At 42.6% G+C, this 19,754-nt stretch overlaps 1 protein-coding gene across 1 annotated transcript in view; it reads right to left on the reverse strand.

The window, feature by feature from the left end:
• The window catches only part of LOC144590125 (uncharacterized), a 48,800-nt gene that overhangs the window by 26,956 nt on the left and 2,090 nt on the right, over positions 1–19,754 (reverse strand). Inside the window, exons 2-9 of the mRNA XM_078394981.1 lie at positions 18,420–18,470; positions 14,489–14,599; positions 13,854–14,007; positions 9,196–9,302; positions 8,399–8,526; positions 8,228–8,309; positions 8,034–8,123; positions 1,572–1,698 (exon numbers count right to left, since the gene is read on the reverse strand). Coding sequence (XP_078251107.1) covers positions 1,572–1,698; positions 8,034–8,123; positions 8,228–8,309; positions 8,399–8,526; positions 9,196–9,302; positions 13,854–14,007; positions 14,489–14,599; positions 18,420–18,470 — 850 coding nt within the window. The remainder of the gene's footprint in view (positions 1–1,571; positions 1,699–8,033; positions 8,124–8,227; positions 8,310–8,398; positions 8,527–9,195; positions 9,303–13,853; positions 14,008–14,488; positions 14,600–18,419; positions 18,471–19,754) is intronic.

A 19,754-nucleotide genomic window follows, 5' to 3' on the forward strand; every position in this document is an offset into this window, starting at 1 on the left:
AAAATAAGGAATATGCTGCTGAGACAGAGGATTAGTCGTGATCATATAAAACAGTGGAGCAGGCACGGAAGACTGACCTTGCTGCTTTTATTTCTCTCGGTTTCACGATAATATAAAGGATGTGCCTGAGTCTGTGGAATGCAGACAGTATCGGGCTGAGGTGGGAGTTAAGTGTTGGAACAAAGTGCTGGCTTGTGGTTGCAATTGGAGGTTGGTGCTAAATTACAGAAGGATAGCAATTAGAAAACTGAAGTGTGATGGAGTCACTTCTGGAGGTGAAATTGTGGAGAAGCACCTTGAAAGGTTGTGCTGTGTTAAAGTTATATAACAGGCAGTTGCTATTTTTATCATTAATAATGGCTCTCAATGCATGATGAGAGGTGGGGGGGGGGATGGAATTGTGAGCATGAGAAGCATTTTGCTTTGGGTCTGAGAAAATGGCAAAGTTTGGGATCAGCATTCCTGGGCTATTTACCGGTTATTAGTGAAGAGGGTGAGTGCGTTCAATCTATTTTTAAGTGGGTTAGATGGCTGTAGGAAGAAAAAAAAATCCTGGCTCTGGAATCATTGGTGAGGATTCAGAAAATGGTATTTGGGATTGATCAAAAGTCCTGGGAGACAGCAGGCAATGATTCAAATTTGAAAGTAGGACAGTTACACCAAGATCTGTCCAGGGGGAATAAATGTGGGCAGTTTGGAGTGAAGTAAAACGTGAACAGACATCATTTTCCCAGGGTAAAGGGGATTATGTTGTGCAGTACAGCATTGGCAAACGTATAAACGCAATGTAGGTGCTCTGAAGCCACAGACCCGAGGCCAACCATCTGGAGACACTAAGCCCAAGCTCATGGAAAGCAGGGTTGAATCCCCATGGTTATTTTCCCATCAGCCACGATAGCTTTGACTACAGACTTGCAGAATGATTGAAGAAGCAGCCAGTAGCTGTTTCTAGTCTTTGATGTGTCTACAGATCAAACATCAAAGTTATCCTGGGTGATAAGAAGATTTCTGGTGAAAACCTATCACTCACACAATTAGCTATGATGAAAGGCACTGCAGATAAACTGTATGAAAAAGTGGCTGAGAAAGTGTTTGTGAAAATATGCATCATATAAAAGACAAGTTTTGATCCATTTCACAGATCATAAATTCCATTCTGTGGACTGGTGTGGTTTGGTTCAAAACTCTTTAAATAATCCAGCATGATATTTAAGAGCTGTATCCTTCAAATAATGAACAGGAATACATGTCAAGTATCCCTTGGCACTATTTTGTAGAAGAGCCGTTAAGTTATTCCAAGCCAGTGTTTATTGCTGTCTCAACAGCATTAAAACAGATGAGCTCGCCATAATGCTGTCACAGGAGCTAACTATGCACAAATTGACTGCCATGTATTTTTATCATAACAATGGCTATAATTCAAAAGTACTTCACTAGCAGTAAAGCACTTGGGACGGATGAGAGAGATGTAAAAGGGTCTGTGGAAATAGCAGAAAGCACTTAACACGTGTCAATACGCAATACAAACAGCACACAGTTTGTCTTGTAACACAAATGATGAATTCAATTACCATTCTTGAACACCTCCAGCTCCTTTTCCAAGTCACTCTTTCGGGCAGATTGATGTGGCTCCAGTTCTTCCATGGGGAAGGTTTGCAGTTGTACATCTAACCTGCTCGTTAAAAGTTGCAATTCTTTCTAACAACAATGAAAAAAGATAAAACAATTCCACATATGGTTAAATGAAAGCAGTGCACTCAATTTTCACCAGAAAAAGAAAGCTGCAAAGTGCTGGTGCAACTCAACGGGTCTGGCAACATCTTCGGAGAACATGGATAGGTCATGTTTCAGGTCGCGACACTTCTTCAGGCTGATTTTCAATGTGGTGAGGGAGAGGGAGGGTGGGGGGGGGGGAAAGAAAGCTAGAAGACAGGAGGGGCAGGACAATGCCTGACAGGTAGGGGAGGGGGGGGTTAATAGGCTGATGGTTGGACAAAGGTCAGAGATGAAAAGACAGAAGGTTAAAGAGTTACGAATGATGAAGCTAGAGGAAGAAATGTAGGTGGAAGGGAAAGGGAGGGAAGAAATAGATGAGAGCCCAAGTGGGGTACTGGAGAGAGATGTGAGGAGGGGTGGATTGAAGGAAGAAGGTGGGAATTTGTGCTTACCTAAATTTGGAGAATTCAATGATTATACTGTTGGGCTGTAAGCTACCCAAGCAAAATATGAGGTGCTGTTCCACCAGTTTGTGTGTGGCCTCACTCTGGCAATGGAGAAGGCTCAGGACAGAAAGGTCAGTGTGGGAATGGGAATGGTATTTAAAATAGAAATCCAGCAGGCCTTGGGAGGACTGAGCGGACCTGTTCAGCCAAGTGGTCGCCAAGTCTACGCTTGGACTTGCCATTGTTCAGGAAGCCACATCGGCAAGACCAGATACAGTAGATGAGGTTAGCTACGGCATCCTTCCCCTCCTCTCTTCGAGCTTTCTGTCCCCCTCCCACACAATCAGTCTGAGGAAGGTCCTTACCCGAAATGTCACCTATCCAAGTTTTCCAAAGATGCTGCCTGAACCACCGAGTTACTCCAGCACTTTGTATCTTTCTTTGTAAACCAGCATCTACCAGAAACATTTTGTTTCTACATTTTATTCCACCACCTGGTGTTCTCACCCAAGTTTATCATTATCCTCTTGACTTAATTAAAAGAACATTTACCTCTGTTAAAAGGAAGTTAAAAGTTTCCATCTAGCAACTGAATGCATAATCTAAGCATAAGCCTCTGTGCACTGGGAAACTGATGATTTTTGCAGATTCTATCATATGGATAAAATTAAACCCATTTGTCAGTCCTCACAGACCAGCCTAATGCTAAAAATTATTCATGGTACTTGTCAAAAATGAACAAGAATTTCTCCCTCTCCTTTAAAGGTACGTCCTAAACTCTCCCACTAGTGAAAACATCCTCCCCACATCCACTCTATCCAGGCATTTCAATATTCGGTAAGTTTCAATGAGGTCCCCCCTCATCCTTCTAAACTCCAGCGAGTACAGGCCCAGTGCCGTCAAACACTCAAATGCCTCAAAATGCTGGAGTAACTCAGCGGGACAGACAGCATCACCGGAGAGAAGAAATGGGTGACATTTCGGGTCAAGACCCTTCTTCAGACCAAGAGTCAGGGGAGAGGGAGACTAGAGATATGGAAGGGTAAGGTGTGAAAACAACGAATCAAAGCAGACGGTGCACAAGGAAATGTAGAATGGTTCATTGTCAGCTGAGGGGAAGGTGACAACTGTTGTGATAGCTGACCTCTTCACAGGAATAAAAACTGCCACCTGCTCTCTGGACCCCATCCCCTCCAGCTTTGTCAAGGCCTGCCTTCCTGCTCTCTCTCCGCTTATCACTGCAACAATAAACTCCTCCCTGTCCACTGGCATCGTCCCGCCATCCCTCAAAATCGCTGCTGTCACCCCCATTCTGAAAAAACCTGGTCTAAACCCTGACACCCCAAACAACTTCAGACCAATCTCCAACCTACCCTTTCTGTCCAAAGTTTTGGAACGTGCTGTAGCTTCCCAACTAAAATACCACCTCTCTACCAATAACCTGTATGAAACTTTCCAATCTGGATTCCGCTCAAACCACTGTACTGAAACTGCGCTCCTCAAAATCACAAACGACATTCTCCTCTCCTCCGACGCTGGCAACCTCAACATCCTCATCCTACTTGACCTCAGCGCCGCCTTTGCACCATAAATCACTCCATTCTCCTCACCCGACTTGAAACCTCCCTTAACATCACCGGCACAGCCCTATCCTGGTTTAAATCTTACCTCTCTGACAGACACCAGTTCATCTCCATTAACAACTGTAAATCCCCCACCGCTCCCCTCCCCCAAGGTGTCCCCCAAGGCTCAGTCCTTGGCCCCCTCCTCTTCATCCTCTACCTGTTCCCCCTTGGTCAATTAATCCGCCGTCATGGTCTCAACTTCCACTGCTTCGCCGATGATATCCAGCTCCTCATCTCCACCAAGTCAATCTCCTCCACCACACACTCTACACTGACAAACTGCATTACTGAAATAAAATCTTGGCTTCAATCAAACTTCCTCAAACTCAATTGCAACAAATCTGAAATCATCATCATTGGTCCAAAAATGCTCACCAAATCCACCCAAAACTTCATCCTCAACATTGATGGTCTCCCAGTATCCACCTCACCTCACATCCGGAATCTTGGAATCATCCTTGATCAAACCCTCTCCTTCGACAAACACATCAAACACATCACAAAGACAGCCTTCTTCCACCTCAAAAACATTGCCCGTCTCCGTCCATCCCTCTCCTCCACAGCTGCAGAAACCCTCATCCACGCCTTCATCACCTCCCGTCTGGACTACTGCAACAGCCTCCTCTATGGCGCACCCTCAAAAATCATCAATAAACTTCAATACATTCAAAACTCCGCTGCCCGTCTACTCACACACACCTCGATCCGTGACCATATCACCCCCGTCCTTTATAAACTCCACTGGCTCCCCATCCCCCAGAGAATCCAGTACAAAATCCTCCTCATAACCTACAAAGCCCTCCATAACCTGGCCCCATCCTACCTGACCGACCTCCTCCACAGGCACACTCCCACCTGCACCCTCCGCTCTGCCGCTGCCAATCTCCTATCCCCCCACATCCGGACTAAACTCAGATCCTGGGGGGACAGGGCTTTCTCCATCGCTGCTCCCACCCTATGGAACTCACTACCCCAAACCGTTAGAGACTCCCCCACACTCACCACATTCAAAACATCGCTGAAGTCTCACCTGTTCAGTACTGCCTTCAACCACTGAAGGTCACCTCACCTACTGTCTCCTTTCTCTGTTCATTTATTTATTTACTTATTTATCTATTTATTAATTTCCCTATGTTCTCAAAATCTCTGTAAAGCGTCTTTGAGTATATGAAAAGCGCTATATAAATAAAATGTATTATTATTATTATTATTATTATATTGCAGGGACTACTTTGTTGTATCACAAGGACTACTTTGTTTGTCTGTGTAGTAACGTGTATATAAGACAATTATGTGATTTGGTGGTGACTCTGGTTCCAGGTGGCCATGGAATAAACAGCCTGGATTTAAGCTCCAGCTTTCTAACCTTTTAAACACGCGTACTTGTGGTCCGTCCAGAGTCATAACAAAGGTATAACAGATACCGGACCACGAAGTACAACATGGTGGCAGCGGTTTGGTGACTAGCCTAGAAAGGTAAAGAAAAAACCCAAGCATAAAGGTTAACTAGTAAAAAAAAATCGAGCCCTAAAGGAAAAAAAAAGATGAATGCTTTCCAGCTCGGTGAGGGATGCTAGGATTGCATGTCGACAGGGCCATTATATGTAGGTATAATTACCTGATCAGAAGTCAGCGCCGAGCTGCCGACGTGATGCTGCAAGCTGCTGGGGGAGGTGTGTGAAGGCCCACATCGTGCCCCAGCTCGGAAACCAGAGACTGCTTCTCGGTGAGACCCGACACCCACGGAGGTGCGGCGACCGGAGAGACCGGCCACCCACGGAGTCGCGACGACCGGTAAGGCCGAGAGGCTGTACACTCGCCCAGGCGCGGCGACCGGCGAGTCGGGACGGCCCTGGGCCCGAGGCAGCGACAGCGGCTACCGACAGTGAGCGGTAGCGGCCGGGAGCACCAGTGGGCGGGGCCAGCGCGCACCGCAGGCGACACCCGATTGCACCGCGGTTTCAGCAGCTGGGAGCTGTATAGTGCGAGCCCAGCGTTGCGAGCCCAACGTTGCGAGCCCAGCGTTGCGAGCCCAGCGTTGCGAGCCCAGCGTTGCGAGCCCAGCGTTGCAAGCCCAGCGTTGCGAGCCCAGCGTTGCAAGCCCAGCGTTGCGAGCCCAGCAGTGCGAAGCAAATCATCGCGGTGGAGCAACAACCTTCACTCATCTAGAGTCTACACTACGCTGATCTACACAGCAAGACTGCTTCTTGAAGGGAAGATATGGATTGGTTGAGCGAATGGTACGAACGGTGAAATCCATCATCAAGAAGTCCTTGACAACGGAACAGAGTGTAGCAGCGGCTTTACTCAACTTGCGTACTACGCCGATTGATTCCAAGTTCCCATCACCGGCAGAGATGATGTTTGGAAGACAGATTCGGACACCTCCACCCACGAACCTCGACATGGACAAGGCATACGAAGGGCAGAGGAACTTTGAGCGACTTGAAGAGCACAAGCAGAGTATGAAGGCGCATTTTGACAATTCGGTCAAGAGACAAGACTTGACACCATTACACATTGGACAGAAGGTCCAGGTTCTGGATCAAGCAAATCATGTCGGGATTCCAGCAGAAGTGAGATTGATCTGTGACGAACCCCAGTCAAGATCTTACATCATTGAGACGCCGAATGGAAATAGATTAAGGTGGAATCGAGTGCAGTTGAGAGATATTCCTCCACTGGAGAAGCCAGGCTTTGGTCCCCACTGAGTCCCTCCAGACAGCAACAGGGCTGAGACCAAATGTGAAGAGGAGGAACGACCGGCACATAATGCTGATGGAGGTTATGTGACACGTTCAGGACGTGTTAGTAAGAAACCTGCACGTTACCGTTGATATTCGTTACTATTTTATGGTGTTTATAAAAAACATTTGTGTTTAGAGTTTGTTGTTAAATGTATTTTATTTTATAAGACAAGGGGGATGTTGTGATATTGCAAGGACTACTTTGTTGTATCACAAGGACTACTTTGTTTGTCTGTGTATATAAGAGAATGAGGTGATTTGGTGGTGACTCTGGTTCCAGGTGGCCATGGAATAAACAGCCTGGATTTAAGCTCCAGCATTCTAACCTTTTAAACATGTGTACTTGTGGTCCGTCCAGAGTCATAACAAAGGTACAACAGATACCGGACCACAAAGTACAACAACAACGAGGCTTACAATCAGTAAAATTAATCAAGAAGCAATGACTGGAGATCCAGGTAGGTTTCCCCAAATAGTCATTATTGGAGAAGCTCATATAATCCATTTTGTTTTTAAAATAAATGAGCAACCAAAATTTAGAAACAAATTATGAGGGTGGCTTAAAATGAGAAAACTTATTTAATGTATGTGCCTGTAAGTGAAGGAACCACAATCAGCACTGCTTTATAATGTTAACTAGGATCCGTCAGCAGTTATAGGAACCCCTGTCCTATGAGTACCACTGGCTTATATCATATTCCTGTGCAACCAAACTTAAAATGCTTAAAGTGGCCTCTGGAAAATGGCCACATCTTAATTGCTCCTGCTGCATCCTTAAAAGTTACAAGAATCAGTGCAGGTTTTGAAGAACTCAACTCCCCTGTTCTTGCCTCTCCATACTTCCCTAGTCTCCCAGGATATCTTAACAGGTTACTCCATGTGAAATAGCGTAGCTCATTTCTTCAAATCACTTGAGCTTTGTACTAAGCAGCAAATTAATTTGGGACGTGGGTGCAGTGATATTTCGACCAGGAGTACATACTGAAATAATCATAAAAATCTTAATAGGATCCTATAAATGCATTGAATATAAATTAAGCAAACTGCAACTATCATATTGCAGACAAGTAATTGTACCTTAATATTCTAAGAATATTAGACCCGTGCAAGGGGTACAGTGAAAATCTATTTAAATACTATAATTGTGAGTTTACTGTTATGAGGAAAAGCTCAAAATGAAACAAAGCTAAGAATGACTCAATAAAACTCAAACTTTTTAAAAAGTATTTTGGTTGGACAGATTGGTAAAGAAGGCTTCCAATGTTTCCAAAGGTCAGGATGAACATTATAAATGGGGGATTTAGAGAAATTTAGAAGGGATAGTCTACATACAATAGGTCTTCAGGGCTTGGAATGTTTTTGTATTGAGTGGACAATGAGGCTGAGAATAAGGAGACTGGGAATAAAATATTTAGAAAGAGAATGAAAGAAAAATGCAAAAATTCTAAATACCTCTTCAATGAGACCCACAGTGCAATAATTTGAATAGTTCCACTCACAATGTAGTTTACAACTGCTATGGATTGCCTGAACTTGTAACCACACATAAAGATAACACACAAATAGGCACAGAGAGCCTTCGGATCTGCCTTTAAAAAGAAAGATGATGAAATGTTAATTAGAAAATGCATCAATTATGATAAAACCAAAAGAAAATTTAACTTCTTTCCCTTTTACAATTTTATATTATTACCTCAAGAAGATCTTGTGAAGTAAAAGAAGTCGATATGCAAATAATTGCCTCCATTGTTTTTAAAGCTAGATTCGTAGTCCACCTACAAAATTAATTAAATCTGTGGCATAAAAATATGGGCACAGAGAAGTAATAACCAAGCTGTAAATTATGTTTAAAAAAAAGTCATACCTATCGTATGGAAGTATTTCCACGATGAATGTGCCAGGCATGAAGGAGTTCACCAAATAGCACCAGATATGACTATCTGTCAAGTCACCTGTATCTTTTACACACAGTTTACGGCCTTTGGCTGCAATCTACATTATGGATAGAAGAGTGGATATCAATATTCTTTGTGCAGATATTGTTCAAGTAGCTGTTACAAGTCACCGAATTAATTGCAGAAAGCAAATGCAACCAGAGTCTTGGGGTGTCAATGAACCTATTGCCCGAGTCTATCATCACAGATGACGAGCTGAGGACAACAAATTGGGACGGTCAGAAGGGTCCACATTGGTTCCAGAAAAATACATATCAATGTTGCTTTCCGCTGTTTTACAATGGAGATTAAATTGATGAGCAATAGCTCTATGCCATTAGGTGCCTTTGTTCAAAGGTCTAAAGGTGTGTTTATTGTCATGGGTGCCAATTAAGGTACAGTGAAACTTGATTACCATACAGCCATAACTAAAAAAAAGCACCAAGGCACACAACTACATAAAAGTTAACTTGTGGATCAAAGTTTAAAAGTTTGCGGATCAACTAGTACTACCAAGAACTATTGAAAGAGAAATCCGAAGACTGGTTAACATCCAGTTGGGTTCAACTTCCTTTTTAATCAAATTGGACAGCATGTTCAAACAGTCTTGCTCATTTAGCATTGTAATTATTATTATTATTATTATTATCTTATCAATGCAGCATTATATCTTACATCGCATTCATCACCATATGAAAATACATCACTGTGTTGAATAAAGAAGTACCTGCAAATGGGTATTAATGAGATCCAGAATGCATTCAACAGCAGAAGGATAGTTATTCCAGCCCTCTTTAGGAATTTTCTTGTTAAAGGCTTTAGCTAGCTCACGACCTTAGACACATGAATTGTTAATTTAATTAAATAATTAACGTAAACTGATATAAAACAATAATTCATACTTTTTTAAGAGAAAATAATTTCATAGGCATTTTTGTTAGATGTTATTCCTGGCCGAAATCACTGCTTCAAAAGGATCATGCAAAATAAAAATAGAAAATGGTAGAAATGCACAGCTGGTTGTGCACTATCAATCAAGAAAGAAACATGATTAATATTTCAGGTCAGGATCAGAAACAAGTGCCAGAGGAGGTAGTTGAGGTAAGCATTTCAATAGTGTTCAAAAAATATTCGGATAGGTATATGCATAAGAAATGTTTAGAGGGATCTGGGCCAAACATTGGCAAATGGGACTAGTATAATGGGGAATCTTGGCCAGCATGGATGAGTTGGGCTGAAGGGCCTGTTTCCGTGCAGTATGGCTCAAAGTTAAACAGATCTGAGAAAAGCAGAAGTTGGGTAGAGGAGGTGGGAGTAAAAAGAAAGATCTGAGATAAGGTGAAAAGCAGGAGAGATTAAATGAGTAGTGCAATGGGACATGTTAAAGAAAATCAAAAGATTGGTCTGGAGAAAGAGTAAATGGGAGAAGTAACATCATTATCTGAAACTACAAAAGGAAAGTAGTGTTAAATGAAAACTGATGGAAAAGTTCATTATGTGAAATTGTTAAAAGCATTGGAAGTTTATAAGGGACTTGGTCAAAAGATAAAATAGTGTTTTTGAGCTTAGTTGAACTTCACTGCAACAGTGAGGACAGATAGATCAGAGTAGAAGTGTGTAGGAAAGACCTGCAGATGCTGGTTTACACCGAAGATAGACACAAAATGCTGGAGTAACTCAGCGGGACAGGCAGCATCTCTGGATAGACGGACGTAGGTGACATTTCGGGTCGAGATCCTTCTTCAGGCTGAGAGTCAGGGGAGAAGACACAGAGATACGGAAGGGTAAGGTGATCAAAGGGGACAAAGATCAAGGAAAATGTAGAATAAATCATTGTTAGCTCAGGGAGGGTGACAGCAAGGCATCTATCTATCTATCTATCTATCTATCTATCTATCTATCTATCTATCTATCTATCTATCTATCTATCTATCTATCTCTCTCTCTCTCTCTACTAAAACTCAGATCTTGTATATGAATGTATGAATAAATGTATGAATATGTATGTTTCTTTGTTTATATCAGTGATTTCGGCAAAACGGTGAACCGTAGCACAACGGTTTTTGCACCGCCTTAATCGCCAATCTCCCGGACAACCGGCCGTGATATTTTCATTTAATTTGGTCGTATATTTTTTAAGTTACAGAGGTTTTAAAGTTTAAACTTTTTTTTCCTAAGCGCTTTATTGAAGGCCTTCAGCGTGTGACGTCACAATGCCCCTGTGAGATGAGCTCGCGCTGCCCCCCCTCCTACTGATTTATTGAAGGCTTTCAGCGTGGCGTTGCTGTGCGTCTGTGCGTATGACGTCAGCACGCACGCGCGGTCTCTCCTCACTCGCACCAACGACATGGACGATGTTAGCGGAGCCGCCCGCCCGCGATCACCGGCTCTCCCCTTGCTTCTCTCCTCTCTCTCACACCCGGGAGACCCTCACCCCGCTATCGCCCGGACCCAGCGCGCCGCCGCACTATCTGTCGCGTCCCCCCTCCCGCACGGGCACAGCACCGTTACTGCACACAGGCCGCAGCGCAGCGGGCAGCTCCCCCCCCCGCGCTGCCCGCCCCCTAACTAATGCCCCCCCCCCCGGACCTTTACTTTAATGCGCTCCCCCCGTGTTCCGCCGCCCGTCCCCGCATCTGACATTACTCAGGTCGGGCAGAGCTGACCGCCGGGAGATGTAGTCTCAGTCGCCTCTCCCGCTCGGGGGCTGGGGGGGGGATGCGGTACCCGCCCGACTGACTACATTGCCTGTCAATGCGGGGTGACGAGGGCTCTACTGCTCTCCCCCCCCCCCCCTCCCCCCCTCCCCTCCCCTCCCCCCTCACCTCCCCCTTCACCTCCCCCCCCTCCCCTCCCCCCCCTCCCCTCCCCCCCCCACCTCCCCCCCCTCACCTCCCCCCCTCACCTCCCCCCCTCACCTCCCCCCCCTCACCTCCCCCCCCTCACCTCCCCCCCTCACCTCACCCCCTCCCTCACCCCCTCCCTCACCCCACCCCCCTCACTCACCCCACCCCCCTCCCTCCCTCACCCCCCTCCCTCACCCCCCCTTCCTCCTCCCGCTCCCTCCCTCACACCCCTCCCACCTCCGCCGCACGCCTCGAGTAGTCCAACCTCCGCTGCCCGACTCGAGCAGTCCGGAGCACCCTCCTCCTCCCTGCACGCTCGGTAAGTGCCTTTCGCCGCCAACGTCTCCATGGAGGGGAGTGGACGTGGGGGCGAGTGGGTGGAGGGAAGGGTGGGGGTGGGAGGGGGGTGAGATTGGCGGAGAAGGGGTGGTGGTGGTGGGCGGAAGAGAGCGGGAGGGGGCAGTATGGGTCTGGGAAGAGTGGGGAGGGGGGGACAGTGAGTGAAAGGGGGAGGAGAGAGGGGTGTGGGGCAAGGGGGGGTGGTGGTGGGGGGAAGGGTGACAGTGGGGGTGGGGAAGAGGGGAGAGTGGGGGTGGGGAAGAGGGGAGAGTGGGGTTGGGAGGGGAGGGGGACAGTGAGAATGGGGGTGGGGCGAGTGGAGGGGGTGAGCCCCCCCTTCCTCTCCGCCCCCCCCATCTCCTCTCCCCCACCTCCCCCCACTGAGATTGATTTTTTTTTTTTTAACAGACGATTTATTTTAAAGAAAAAAGCAATTTCCTCAGGTCGCAATGGAAACCATACGAGGACGGGCCCAACGGGCCCACTTGGCCTAGTACAGAGATAAAATTTGATCAGGAGGACAGTCAAACTAGTCGGACTGGAATGTGTCTTTGAGAACTAAACTGATACATGTACATAAGTTGACACATTCTCTATAGCCCCATCAACAGCCACACTGTAATAATTAACCTCATAAAGTTTAATTCTCTTCGGCAGTATGAATAAAAACAAATTAAAATTGTTGTCTCAGGGAATGTAATCTGCAGTCCCTGCACAGACTGACTCATATATACCTCCCAATCAAACAGTATGATTGATTCTCAACTGTCTTCTCATTCTAGGGTCATTTGGGGATGGAACATAAATGCTGGGATTGCCAGTAACAAACACATCTCATTAATGAATAACAAAAAATCCATTCAAAATAAACATTATTACACTTTACAACACCACACTCATATTTATTTTCCTCTGTGGTACATTAGAGGAAATCAGTAGCACCAAGAATGATTAGTCTCTTGTTAGCAAGTGCTCACATTTGTTATGTTGAAGTATCCATAAAATACTGCAGATAAAGAGATACTTATTTGTGGAAGCTGCAAGGCTGAACTTTTATTCATTAATAAAATATAAGGGGACCCAGATTAACCTAATCAAAACAGTCTCAACAAGTATATGCAAATCTGTGTAATTTCAAGCATTAAAATAAAACACATTTGGATTGAAAAGAAACAGCACTATTGTCAATATAAAGATATTTTTTATCTGCATGCGCTTTATTGACCGATAACCTTTTTAAAATATTTTCTCAAGCTAATGTGCAGGGCAATGTTCTTGTTGGCAGCTTGTTACTATTTGAATGATGGCATGGATGACATTTAAAAGTGTTTATCACTAAATTTCACATACAATGGACAATAAGTTCACAAGGAGAACACTGAAACATGTATGTTAATTGCCAATGTTCCAAAAAACTGTTCAGAGCATTGATGTTTCAACATACTATGCAACTAATGCAATGCAGATAATATCTGTTAAATTAACATTTCTACCTCTATTAGGGATCTTTTAGCGTGAAACAAATGGAAATGGGAACAAAAGGGTTACATAAGTAAAATATTGTGGAAATGGAAAATCAGAATTAAAAAGAGGAAATGGTGGAAACACTCAGCAAGTCAGATGACATTTGGAGAGAGAAAAACAGAGTTAATGTTTCAGATTCAACATGTTTTCTCTATCTAATTTAATCCTTTCATCTGGACTATTCAGACGAGGGAGGATGTTCCCAACAGCTAGAGAGTTTAGAACCAGAGGTCACACTCATGAATGAGATGTTTTCATTCCCAAGGCAAGCCTGTCCTCATTGTAACAGAGATACTCCTTTAGTTCCTCACCCGCTATGCACCTTAAAACCAAATTGCTTCCTCTTTCTCCTAATTCTCATAAAGAATTGACCCTACTTGGGATGGTCTTTTATCTTTGTCTTTCATACCATGTATAAATTCCTAAGCGATGACATATTTTAATTAATCCTTTTCATAAAAGGACTGAAATAGGTTAATTTTCAGTTGGGAATAGTAATGGAATCCTCAAAAGATTTGGATAAACTATGCCAGCCAATGATCATTAAAATACAAGTAAAGTTTCCTTCTGTCAATAAAAGCATTATTCATTCTAATATTTTAATTCACGATTATTTCTAATTTATCAATGAAAGATGAAAAACTAAGAAATGCTTAATATGGAGTATTGTTATTACCTGGAAATGGTTCAGAATTTTGCAAATAATACGATTCCATCGGAGCAGAGAGGGAAGATCCTTTTGTTTCATCTAATGGGAACGCAAGATCAGCAAAAAATGATGGAGGAGCTTGCGGTTGCTTTTGTGCTGATGATTTAACCTTTGGTGTCCACTGAATCCAAAAATAACAAAGGTTCCTTATATTATTCTACATTCACCATAGAAGTCAATGGTATATCTTCAGCAACTTGTTTCAAATTATTTGTATATTTATTTTCTTGTACGAAATATATAAACATTACATTTTTAATATATTGTTTCCACAAATGATTTGGTACAATTTGTACATCTGATATTTTAATATTGATGGGTACTTCATTCGAGCAGAGAAATTTAAAAGCAAAGGCAATGTTTCCATCAGGAAGAAAATGATAAGACCTAAATACTCCAACATTATATCCAAAAAGAAGTTACAAATCTAAAGCATCTGTCAAAATTCTAAGTCTCATTTCACCCAATTTTAAAATTCAACAGAAATCAATATAATGATTTGAGATTTGAAATGTAAGGGGATTATTTCCTTTTCATGTGGTAATAACATAAGGAATAAACAGCTGTAAGCACTTGTAGTGCTTCGATATTCTCCCTCCTACCTTGAAACAAATGGCGCAGACCAGTTTCTCATCATTGACCAGCAGTTGACTTGACCGTTCCCAGGTGAAGCGAATGTCATACACTATTAACGTCCATAGTAGTTCACTTATCTGGTGAACAAATCAAAATGCACCCCTCACAGCTTAAGTCATTGTGCAATGTAAGGATTCATTGTTAATAATCAGTAAGCAATACTATTTTCAGGGGATTAACATAGAAAATGGAAACATAGAAAATAGGTGCAGGAGGAGGCCATTGGGCCCTTCGAGCCAGCACCGCTGGCTGGAGAAAAACGATAAACTGTTAAATACAATTTATTATTTTATTAATTTGCTATCAATAAATTATTAATACTAAAATATGACTTAGCAAAAAATATCGCTAGTTCATTACATTTCCAAAGTTGAAGGCTATAAAAGCATGAATCTCTGAAATCTAAGTCATTTATTTAATCACACACAAATAATTCAAACCTGATTGCAATTATGACCTCAAGGACACATGTATAGACTGTCGTAAATCCTTTGTTTTCAAATTGCACCAAAGTTTCTGAAGAGTTGTTTTATTCTCTGGACCATCTATGATTAAAGTAAGTCATTGAAAGGAACAATGCATATGTCAGTGAGATGCAGAAGCTGGGGAATCATGAGCAAAACACAAAGTTTTGGAGTAACTCAATAAGTCAGGCAGCATCTGTGGGATAAATGAATAGGCGACCATTTGGGTCAGGACCTTTCTTCAGAATGATTTCAGAAAGGGTGAAAAAGCTGGAAAAGAGAGGTGGGGGCTTGTTTGCAGATATCATTTTGGTTATTCAATCAGAAAATTTCTTGTGGACGAATAAAAACAAGGTGTTATTGTTATGCTGAACCTTTCATAGACATATATTTTTTAACTTTACAGAAGATTTTAAAAATACATGAGTCATTAATTTTTTTTTTAAATAGGGAGTTAATGCAAATTAACTGTTTCATTTTCCCTTTTTGTTTGAAGGGACAATTCAGAAAATGATTAATACAAATACTGCATATATAATTTCAGATGATATAATGAACATACCCTGTTTCAGAAAGCTTTCAAGAAGTAATTGACTGTGTTAAATACTGTGCCCTCCATAATGTTTGGGAAAAAGACCCATCATTTATTTATTTGCCTCTTTGCTCCACAATTTGAGCTTTGTAATAGGAAAAAATCACATGTGGTTATAATGTGCACATTGTCAGATTTTATTAAAGGATATTTTTATGCATTTTGGTTTCACCATGTAGAAATTATAGCTGTGTTCATACATAGACCCCCATTTCAGGGCACCATAATGTTTGGGACACATGGCTTCACAAATGTTTGTAATTGCTCAGGTGTTGTTTAATTGCCTCCTTCATGCACCTAGTCCTTCCTCTAGTCTTTCCATCACCTTTGGAAACTTTTATTGCTGTTTATCAACATGAGGACCAAAGTTGTGCCAATGAAAGTCAAAGAAGCCATTATGAGACTGAGAAACAAGAATAAAACTGTTAGAGACATCAGCCAAACCTTAGGCTTACCAAAATCAACTGTTTGGAACATTATTAAGAAGAAAGAGAGCACTGGTGAGCTTACTAATCGCAAAGGGACTGGCAGGCCAAGGAAGACCTCCACAGTTGATGACAGAATTCTCTCTATAATAAAGAAAAATTCCCAAACACCTGTACGACAGATCAAAAACATTCTTCAGGAGTCAGGTGTGGATTTGTCAATGACGCAGGAGACTTTAGAAACAGAAATGCAGAGGCTACACTGCAAGATGTAAACCACTGGTTAGGTGCAAAAATAGGATGGCCAGGTTACAGTTTGCCAAGAAGTACTTAAAAGAGCAACCACAGTTCTGGAAAAAGGACTTATGGACAGATGAGATGAAGATTAACTTATATCAGAGTGATGGCAAGAACAAAGTATGGAGGAGAGAAGGAACTGCCCAAGATCCAAAGCATACCACCTCATCTGTGAAACACGGTGGTGGGTGGGGGGGGGGGGGGTAATGGCCTGGGCAAGTATGGCTGCTGAAGGTACTGGCTCACTTATCTTCATTGATGATACAACTGTTGATGGTAGTAGCATAATGAATTTATAGACACATCCTATCTGCTCAAGTTCAAACAAATGCCTCACAACTCATTGGTCGGTGGTTCATTCTACAGCAAGACAATGATCCCAAACATACTGCTAAAGCAACAAAGGAGTTTTTCAAAGCTAAAAAATGGTCAATTCTTGAGTAGCCAAGTCAATCACCCGATCTGAACCCAATTGAGCACGCCTTTTATATGCTGAAGAGAAAACTGAAGGGAACTAGCCCCCAAAACAAGCATAAGCTAAAGATGGCTGCAATACAGGCCTGGCAGACCATCACCAGAGAAGACACCCAGCAACTGGTGATATCCATGAATTGCAGACTTCAAGCAGTCATTGCATGCAAAGGATATGCAATAAAATACTAAACATGACTACTTTCATTTACATGACATTGCTGTGACCCAAACATCATGGTGCCTTGAAATGGGGGGACTATGTATAAACATTGCTGTAATTTCTACATGGTGAAACCAAAATGTATAAAAATTGTCTTTATTAAAATCTGACAATGTGTACTTTAAATACATGTGATTTTTTCTATTACAAATCTCAAATTGTGGAGTGCAGAGGCAAATAAATAAATGATGGGTCTTTGTCCCAAACACTATGAAGGGCACTGCACATAAAAAATGCTATAATAATATGAAATCAGAAATAATGAAAATAGACAATATTTATAGGCAGCTAGAGGATAGTTCTCACAATTGTTACAAATGAAATGCTGTTTGATGTGAGGATGTCAGACGTGATGTGCAGTAGTTAAGTGGGGCCTTCTGTAGTTTCAAATTACTTGAGGGAATTCATTGATTTTTGACAAACAGGACAACAAAATAGAAAACATCCTCAGGGATTCTTTTTGAGAAATCATATTCCCCCTCAGTTGGAGTGTTGCTATAAACACAAACACTGCAGACACTTACAATAAATAGCCATAGTTTGTTCAAAATAAATCTACTCGAACCACATCGGCACTTACTTCGCTCTGCCTTTCTCGGCACCTTTTCTTCACCTTTGTAACGACCTAACAATTATAGTACTAGATAGTTTTAAATACTATTGTGGCGGCTCCCAAGGGTCAGGCCATACCACTACCGACCCCTCGGCACGGGAATGGACCGGTCCAGGGGGGGGCGCTTAGCTACGGGTATAAAGGACGGGGTTTTAGGCGCGATCGCTCTATGGCAGACTCGACTGGTCTAGAGAACGTAATAAACACATCGCTCCCGAAATACCCGGCTCCTCGCCTTTATTTAGGGCTTTCTCGACGCGCCACACTATCAACATTTTTGTCTTTCCCATCTCTCACCAAGATTTATGTTTATAGATGATCAAAAACTTAGTCTTCTTTTTAAAGAAATATGAGCAATTGGTTTGCAAAAGTAACACCAACATCATCTCCAGAAAAACCTCAGAATCTCTGAAAAACCAAACAAACCAACATCACTGTCTCTCCCAGATCAACTTCCCTAGCACTGATGCACTGGTTACCCTCAATTGGCTCCTGGACTCTAATGACAATCAATTTATTCTAAGGCCCATCTCCAGAACAGATTACAAGGTGGATAGAGAGAAAGCTTCAAGGAAGTGCTCAAGGCTTCCTTGAAAAAAACCCCAATATCCTCACTGATTCTTGAGAACCTCCGGCTCAGGACTGGGCAACGCCAAGAAGGAGCAGTTGGGATGTTATTGTGAACCCCATGATCAAACTTCAGGGGCGCAGTGAAGCTCTGTGTAAACAGCTGAAGCAAATCACTTTGCTTCTTCAGGTTACACGGAGCCTTACTGTGTAAATAGCAGAAGCTCACCATCCTCATAGACTACCCCATCTGTGGAAGAGATTGTACTTCCAATATTGGCTTCATCAACCATCACCTAAGAATCCACAAAACAAGAGTGCGAGTAAGTCATCGATTCCTGGCGGATGGTCTAAGAAAAGACACCAAGTGCTGGGCTAATTCAGCGGGTCAAACCACATCTCTGCAGAACATGTATAGGTGACATTTCATGACGGGACCCTTCTTCAGACTCGGGTCTGAAGAAAGGTTCTGACCCAAATCGTCACATGTCCATGTTCTCCAATGGTGCTGCCTGACCCGCTGAGTTGTTCCAGCATTTTGTGTGTTTTTTTGTAAACCAGCATCTACAATTCCTCGTTTTTACATTAGACTGTATAAGAAGATGTGTGGAATGGAAAATGCATTTGGTTGGCAGCCAAATTTTGCTGTCTCAAAGGAAGATTTTGTATGTGTGCTGAGATGCAAGATTAGAGCTCTGTTCTTGAGCAGAGAATTTTCAAAAAGGTGGATGAGACCAAGAGAAGGGGTGTTTGGTGGGGAACTATTTACCTTCTCTTAGCATTAAGTTTATAAACTGCAATAGCCCATTGGGATTCTTTTAAAGTGTGATTTTGCATTTAGGAGAAATTAAAGTGTAACTTAGACAAGAGTGAAAATTTTGTTTTAAAATGGCAGTTTTGACAGAGTAAAACATATCAAAACTGCCTCATAGCACCAAAGGCCCAGGTTCAATCCCGAGCTTAGGTGCTGTTTGTGCTGAGTTTGCACATTCTCCCTGTGTCTCCCTGAGGGTCTCTTCTGGTTGCTATGGTTTCCACCCACATCCCAAAGACGTGCAGGTTTATAGATAATTGGCTTCCGTACATTGCCCCCAGTATGAAATTAGTGAATGAATTAACATAGACTCTGCACAGGTGATCAATGTTGGCATGGAATCAATGGGCCAAAGGGCCTGTTTCCCTGCTGTATCTCTAAACTATACTAAACTAAAACAACTTGCCACATGAGCAAAAAATAGAGAAATTTTGAACAGGGTGTAGGATTTAAGAAATATCCAAGTGGAAGAGGCAGAATTGATTTGGGAAATCATTCCCAAAGTTGAGGCCCAGTTATCTTAAGGCTCTTTTGGAACAAAGGATTTCAAGGTTGCAAAAGAGGAATGCAGACTTATCAGGTAACTGTTGGAATTAATCATGGAAATAGAAAAGGTGAAATCATGAAAATGTTTGAACATATGCTTTAGATTTACTATTATCATGTGTACTGAGATTCAGTGAAACATTTGTTTTGCATGCTGGCCAGTCAGATCAGATAATACTGTAACCAGACCAAACTCAGGTACAATAGGTCAAGCAAAGGA

Source organism: Rhinoraja longicauda, unplaced genomic scaffold (genome assembly GCF_053455715.1).
Source record: "Rhinoraja longicauda isolate Sanriku21f unplaced genomic scaffold, sRhiLon1.1 Scf000145, whole genome shotgun sequence".
NCBI lineage: Eukaryota > Metazoa > Chordata > Chondrichthyes > Rajiformes > Arhynchobatidae > Rhinoraja > Rhinoraja longicauda.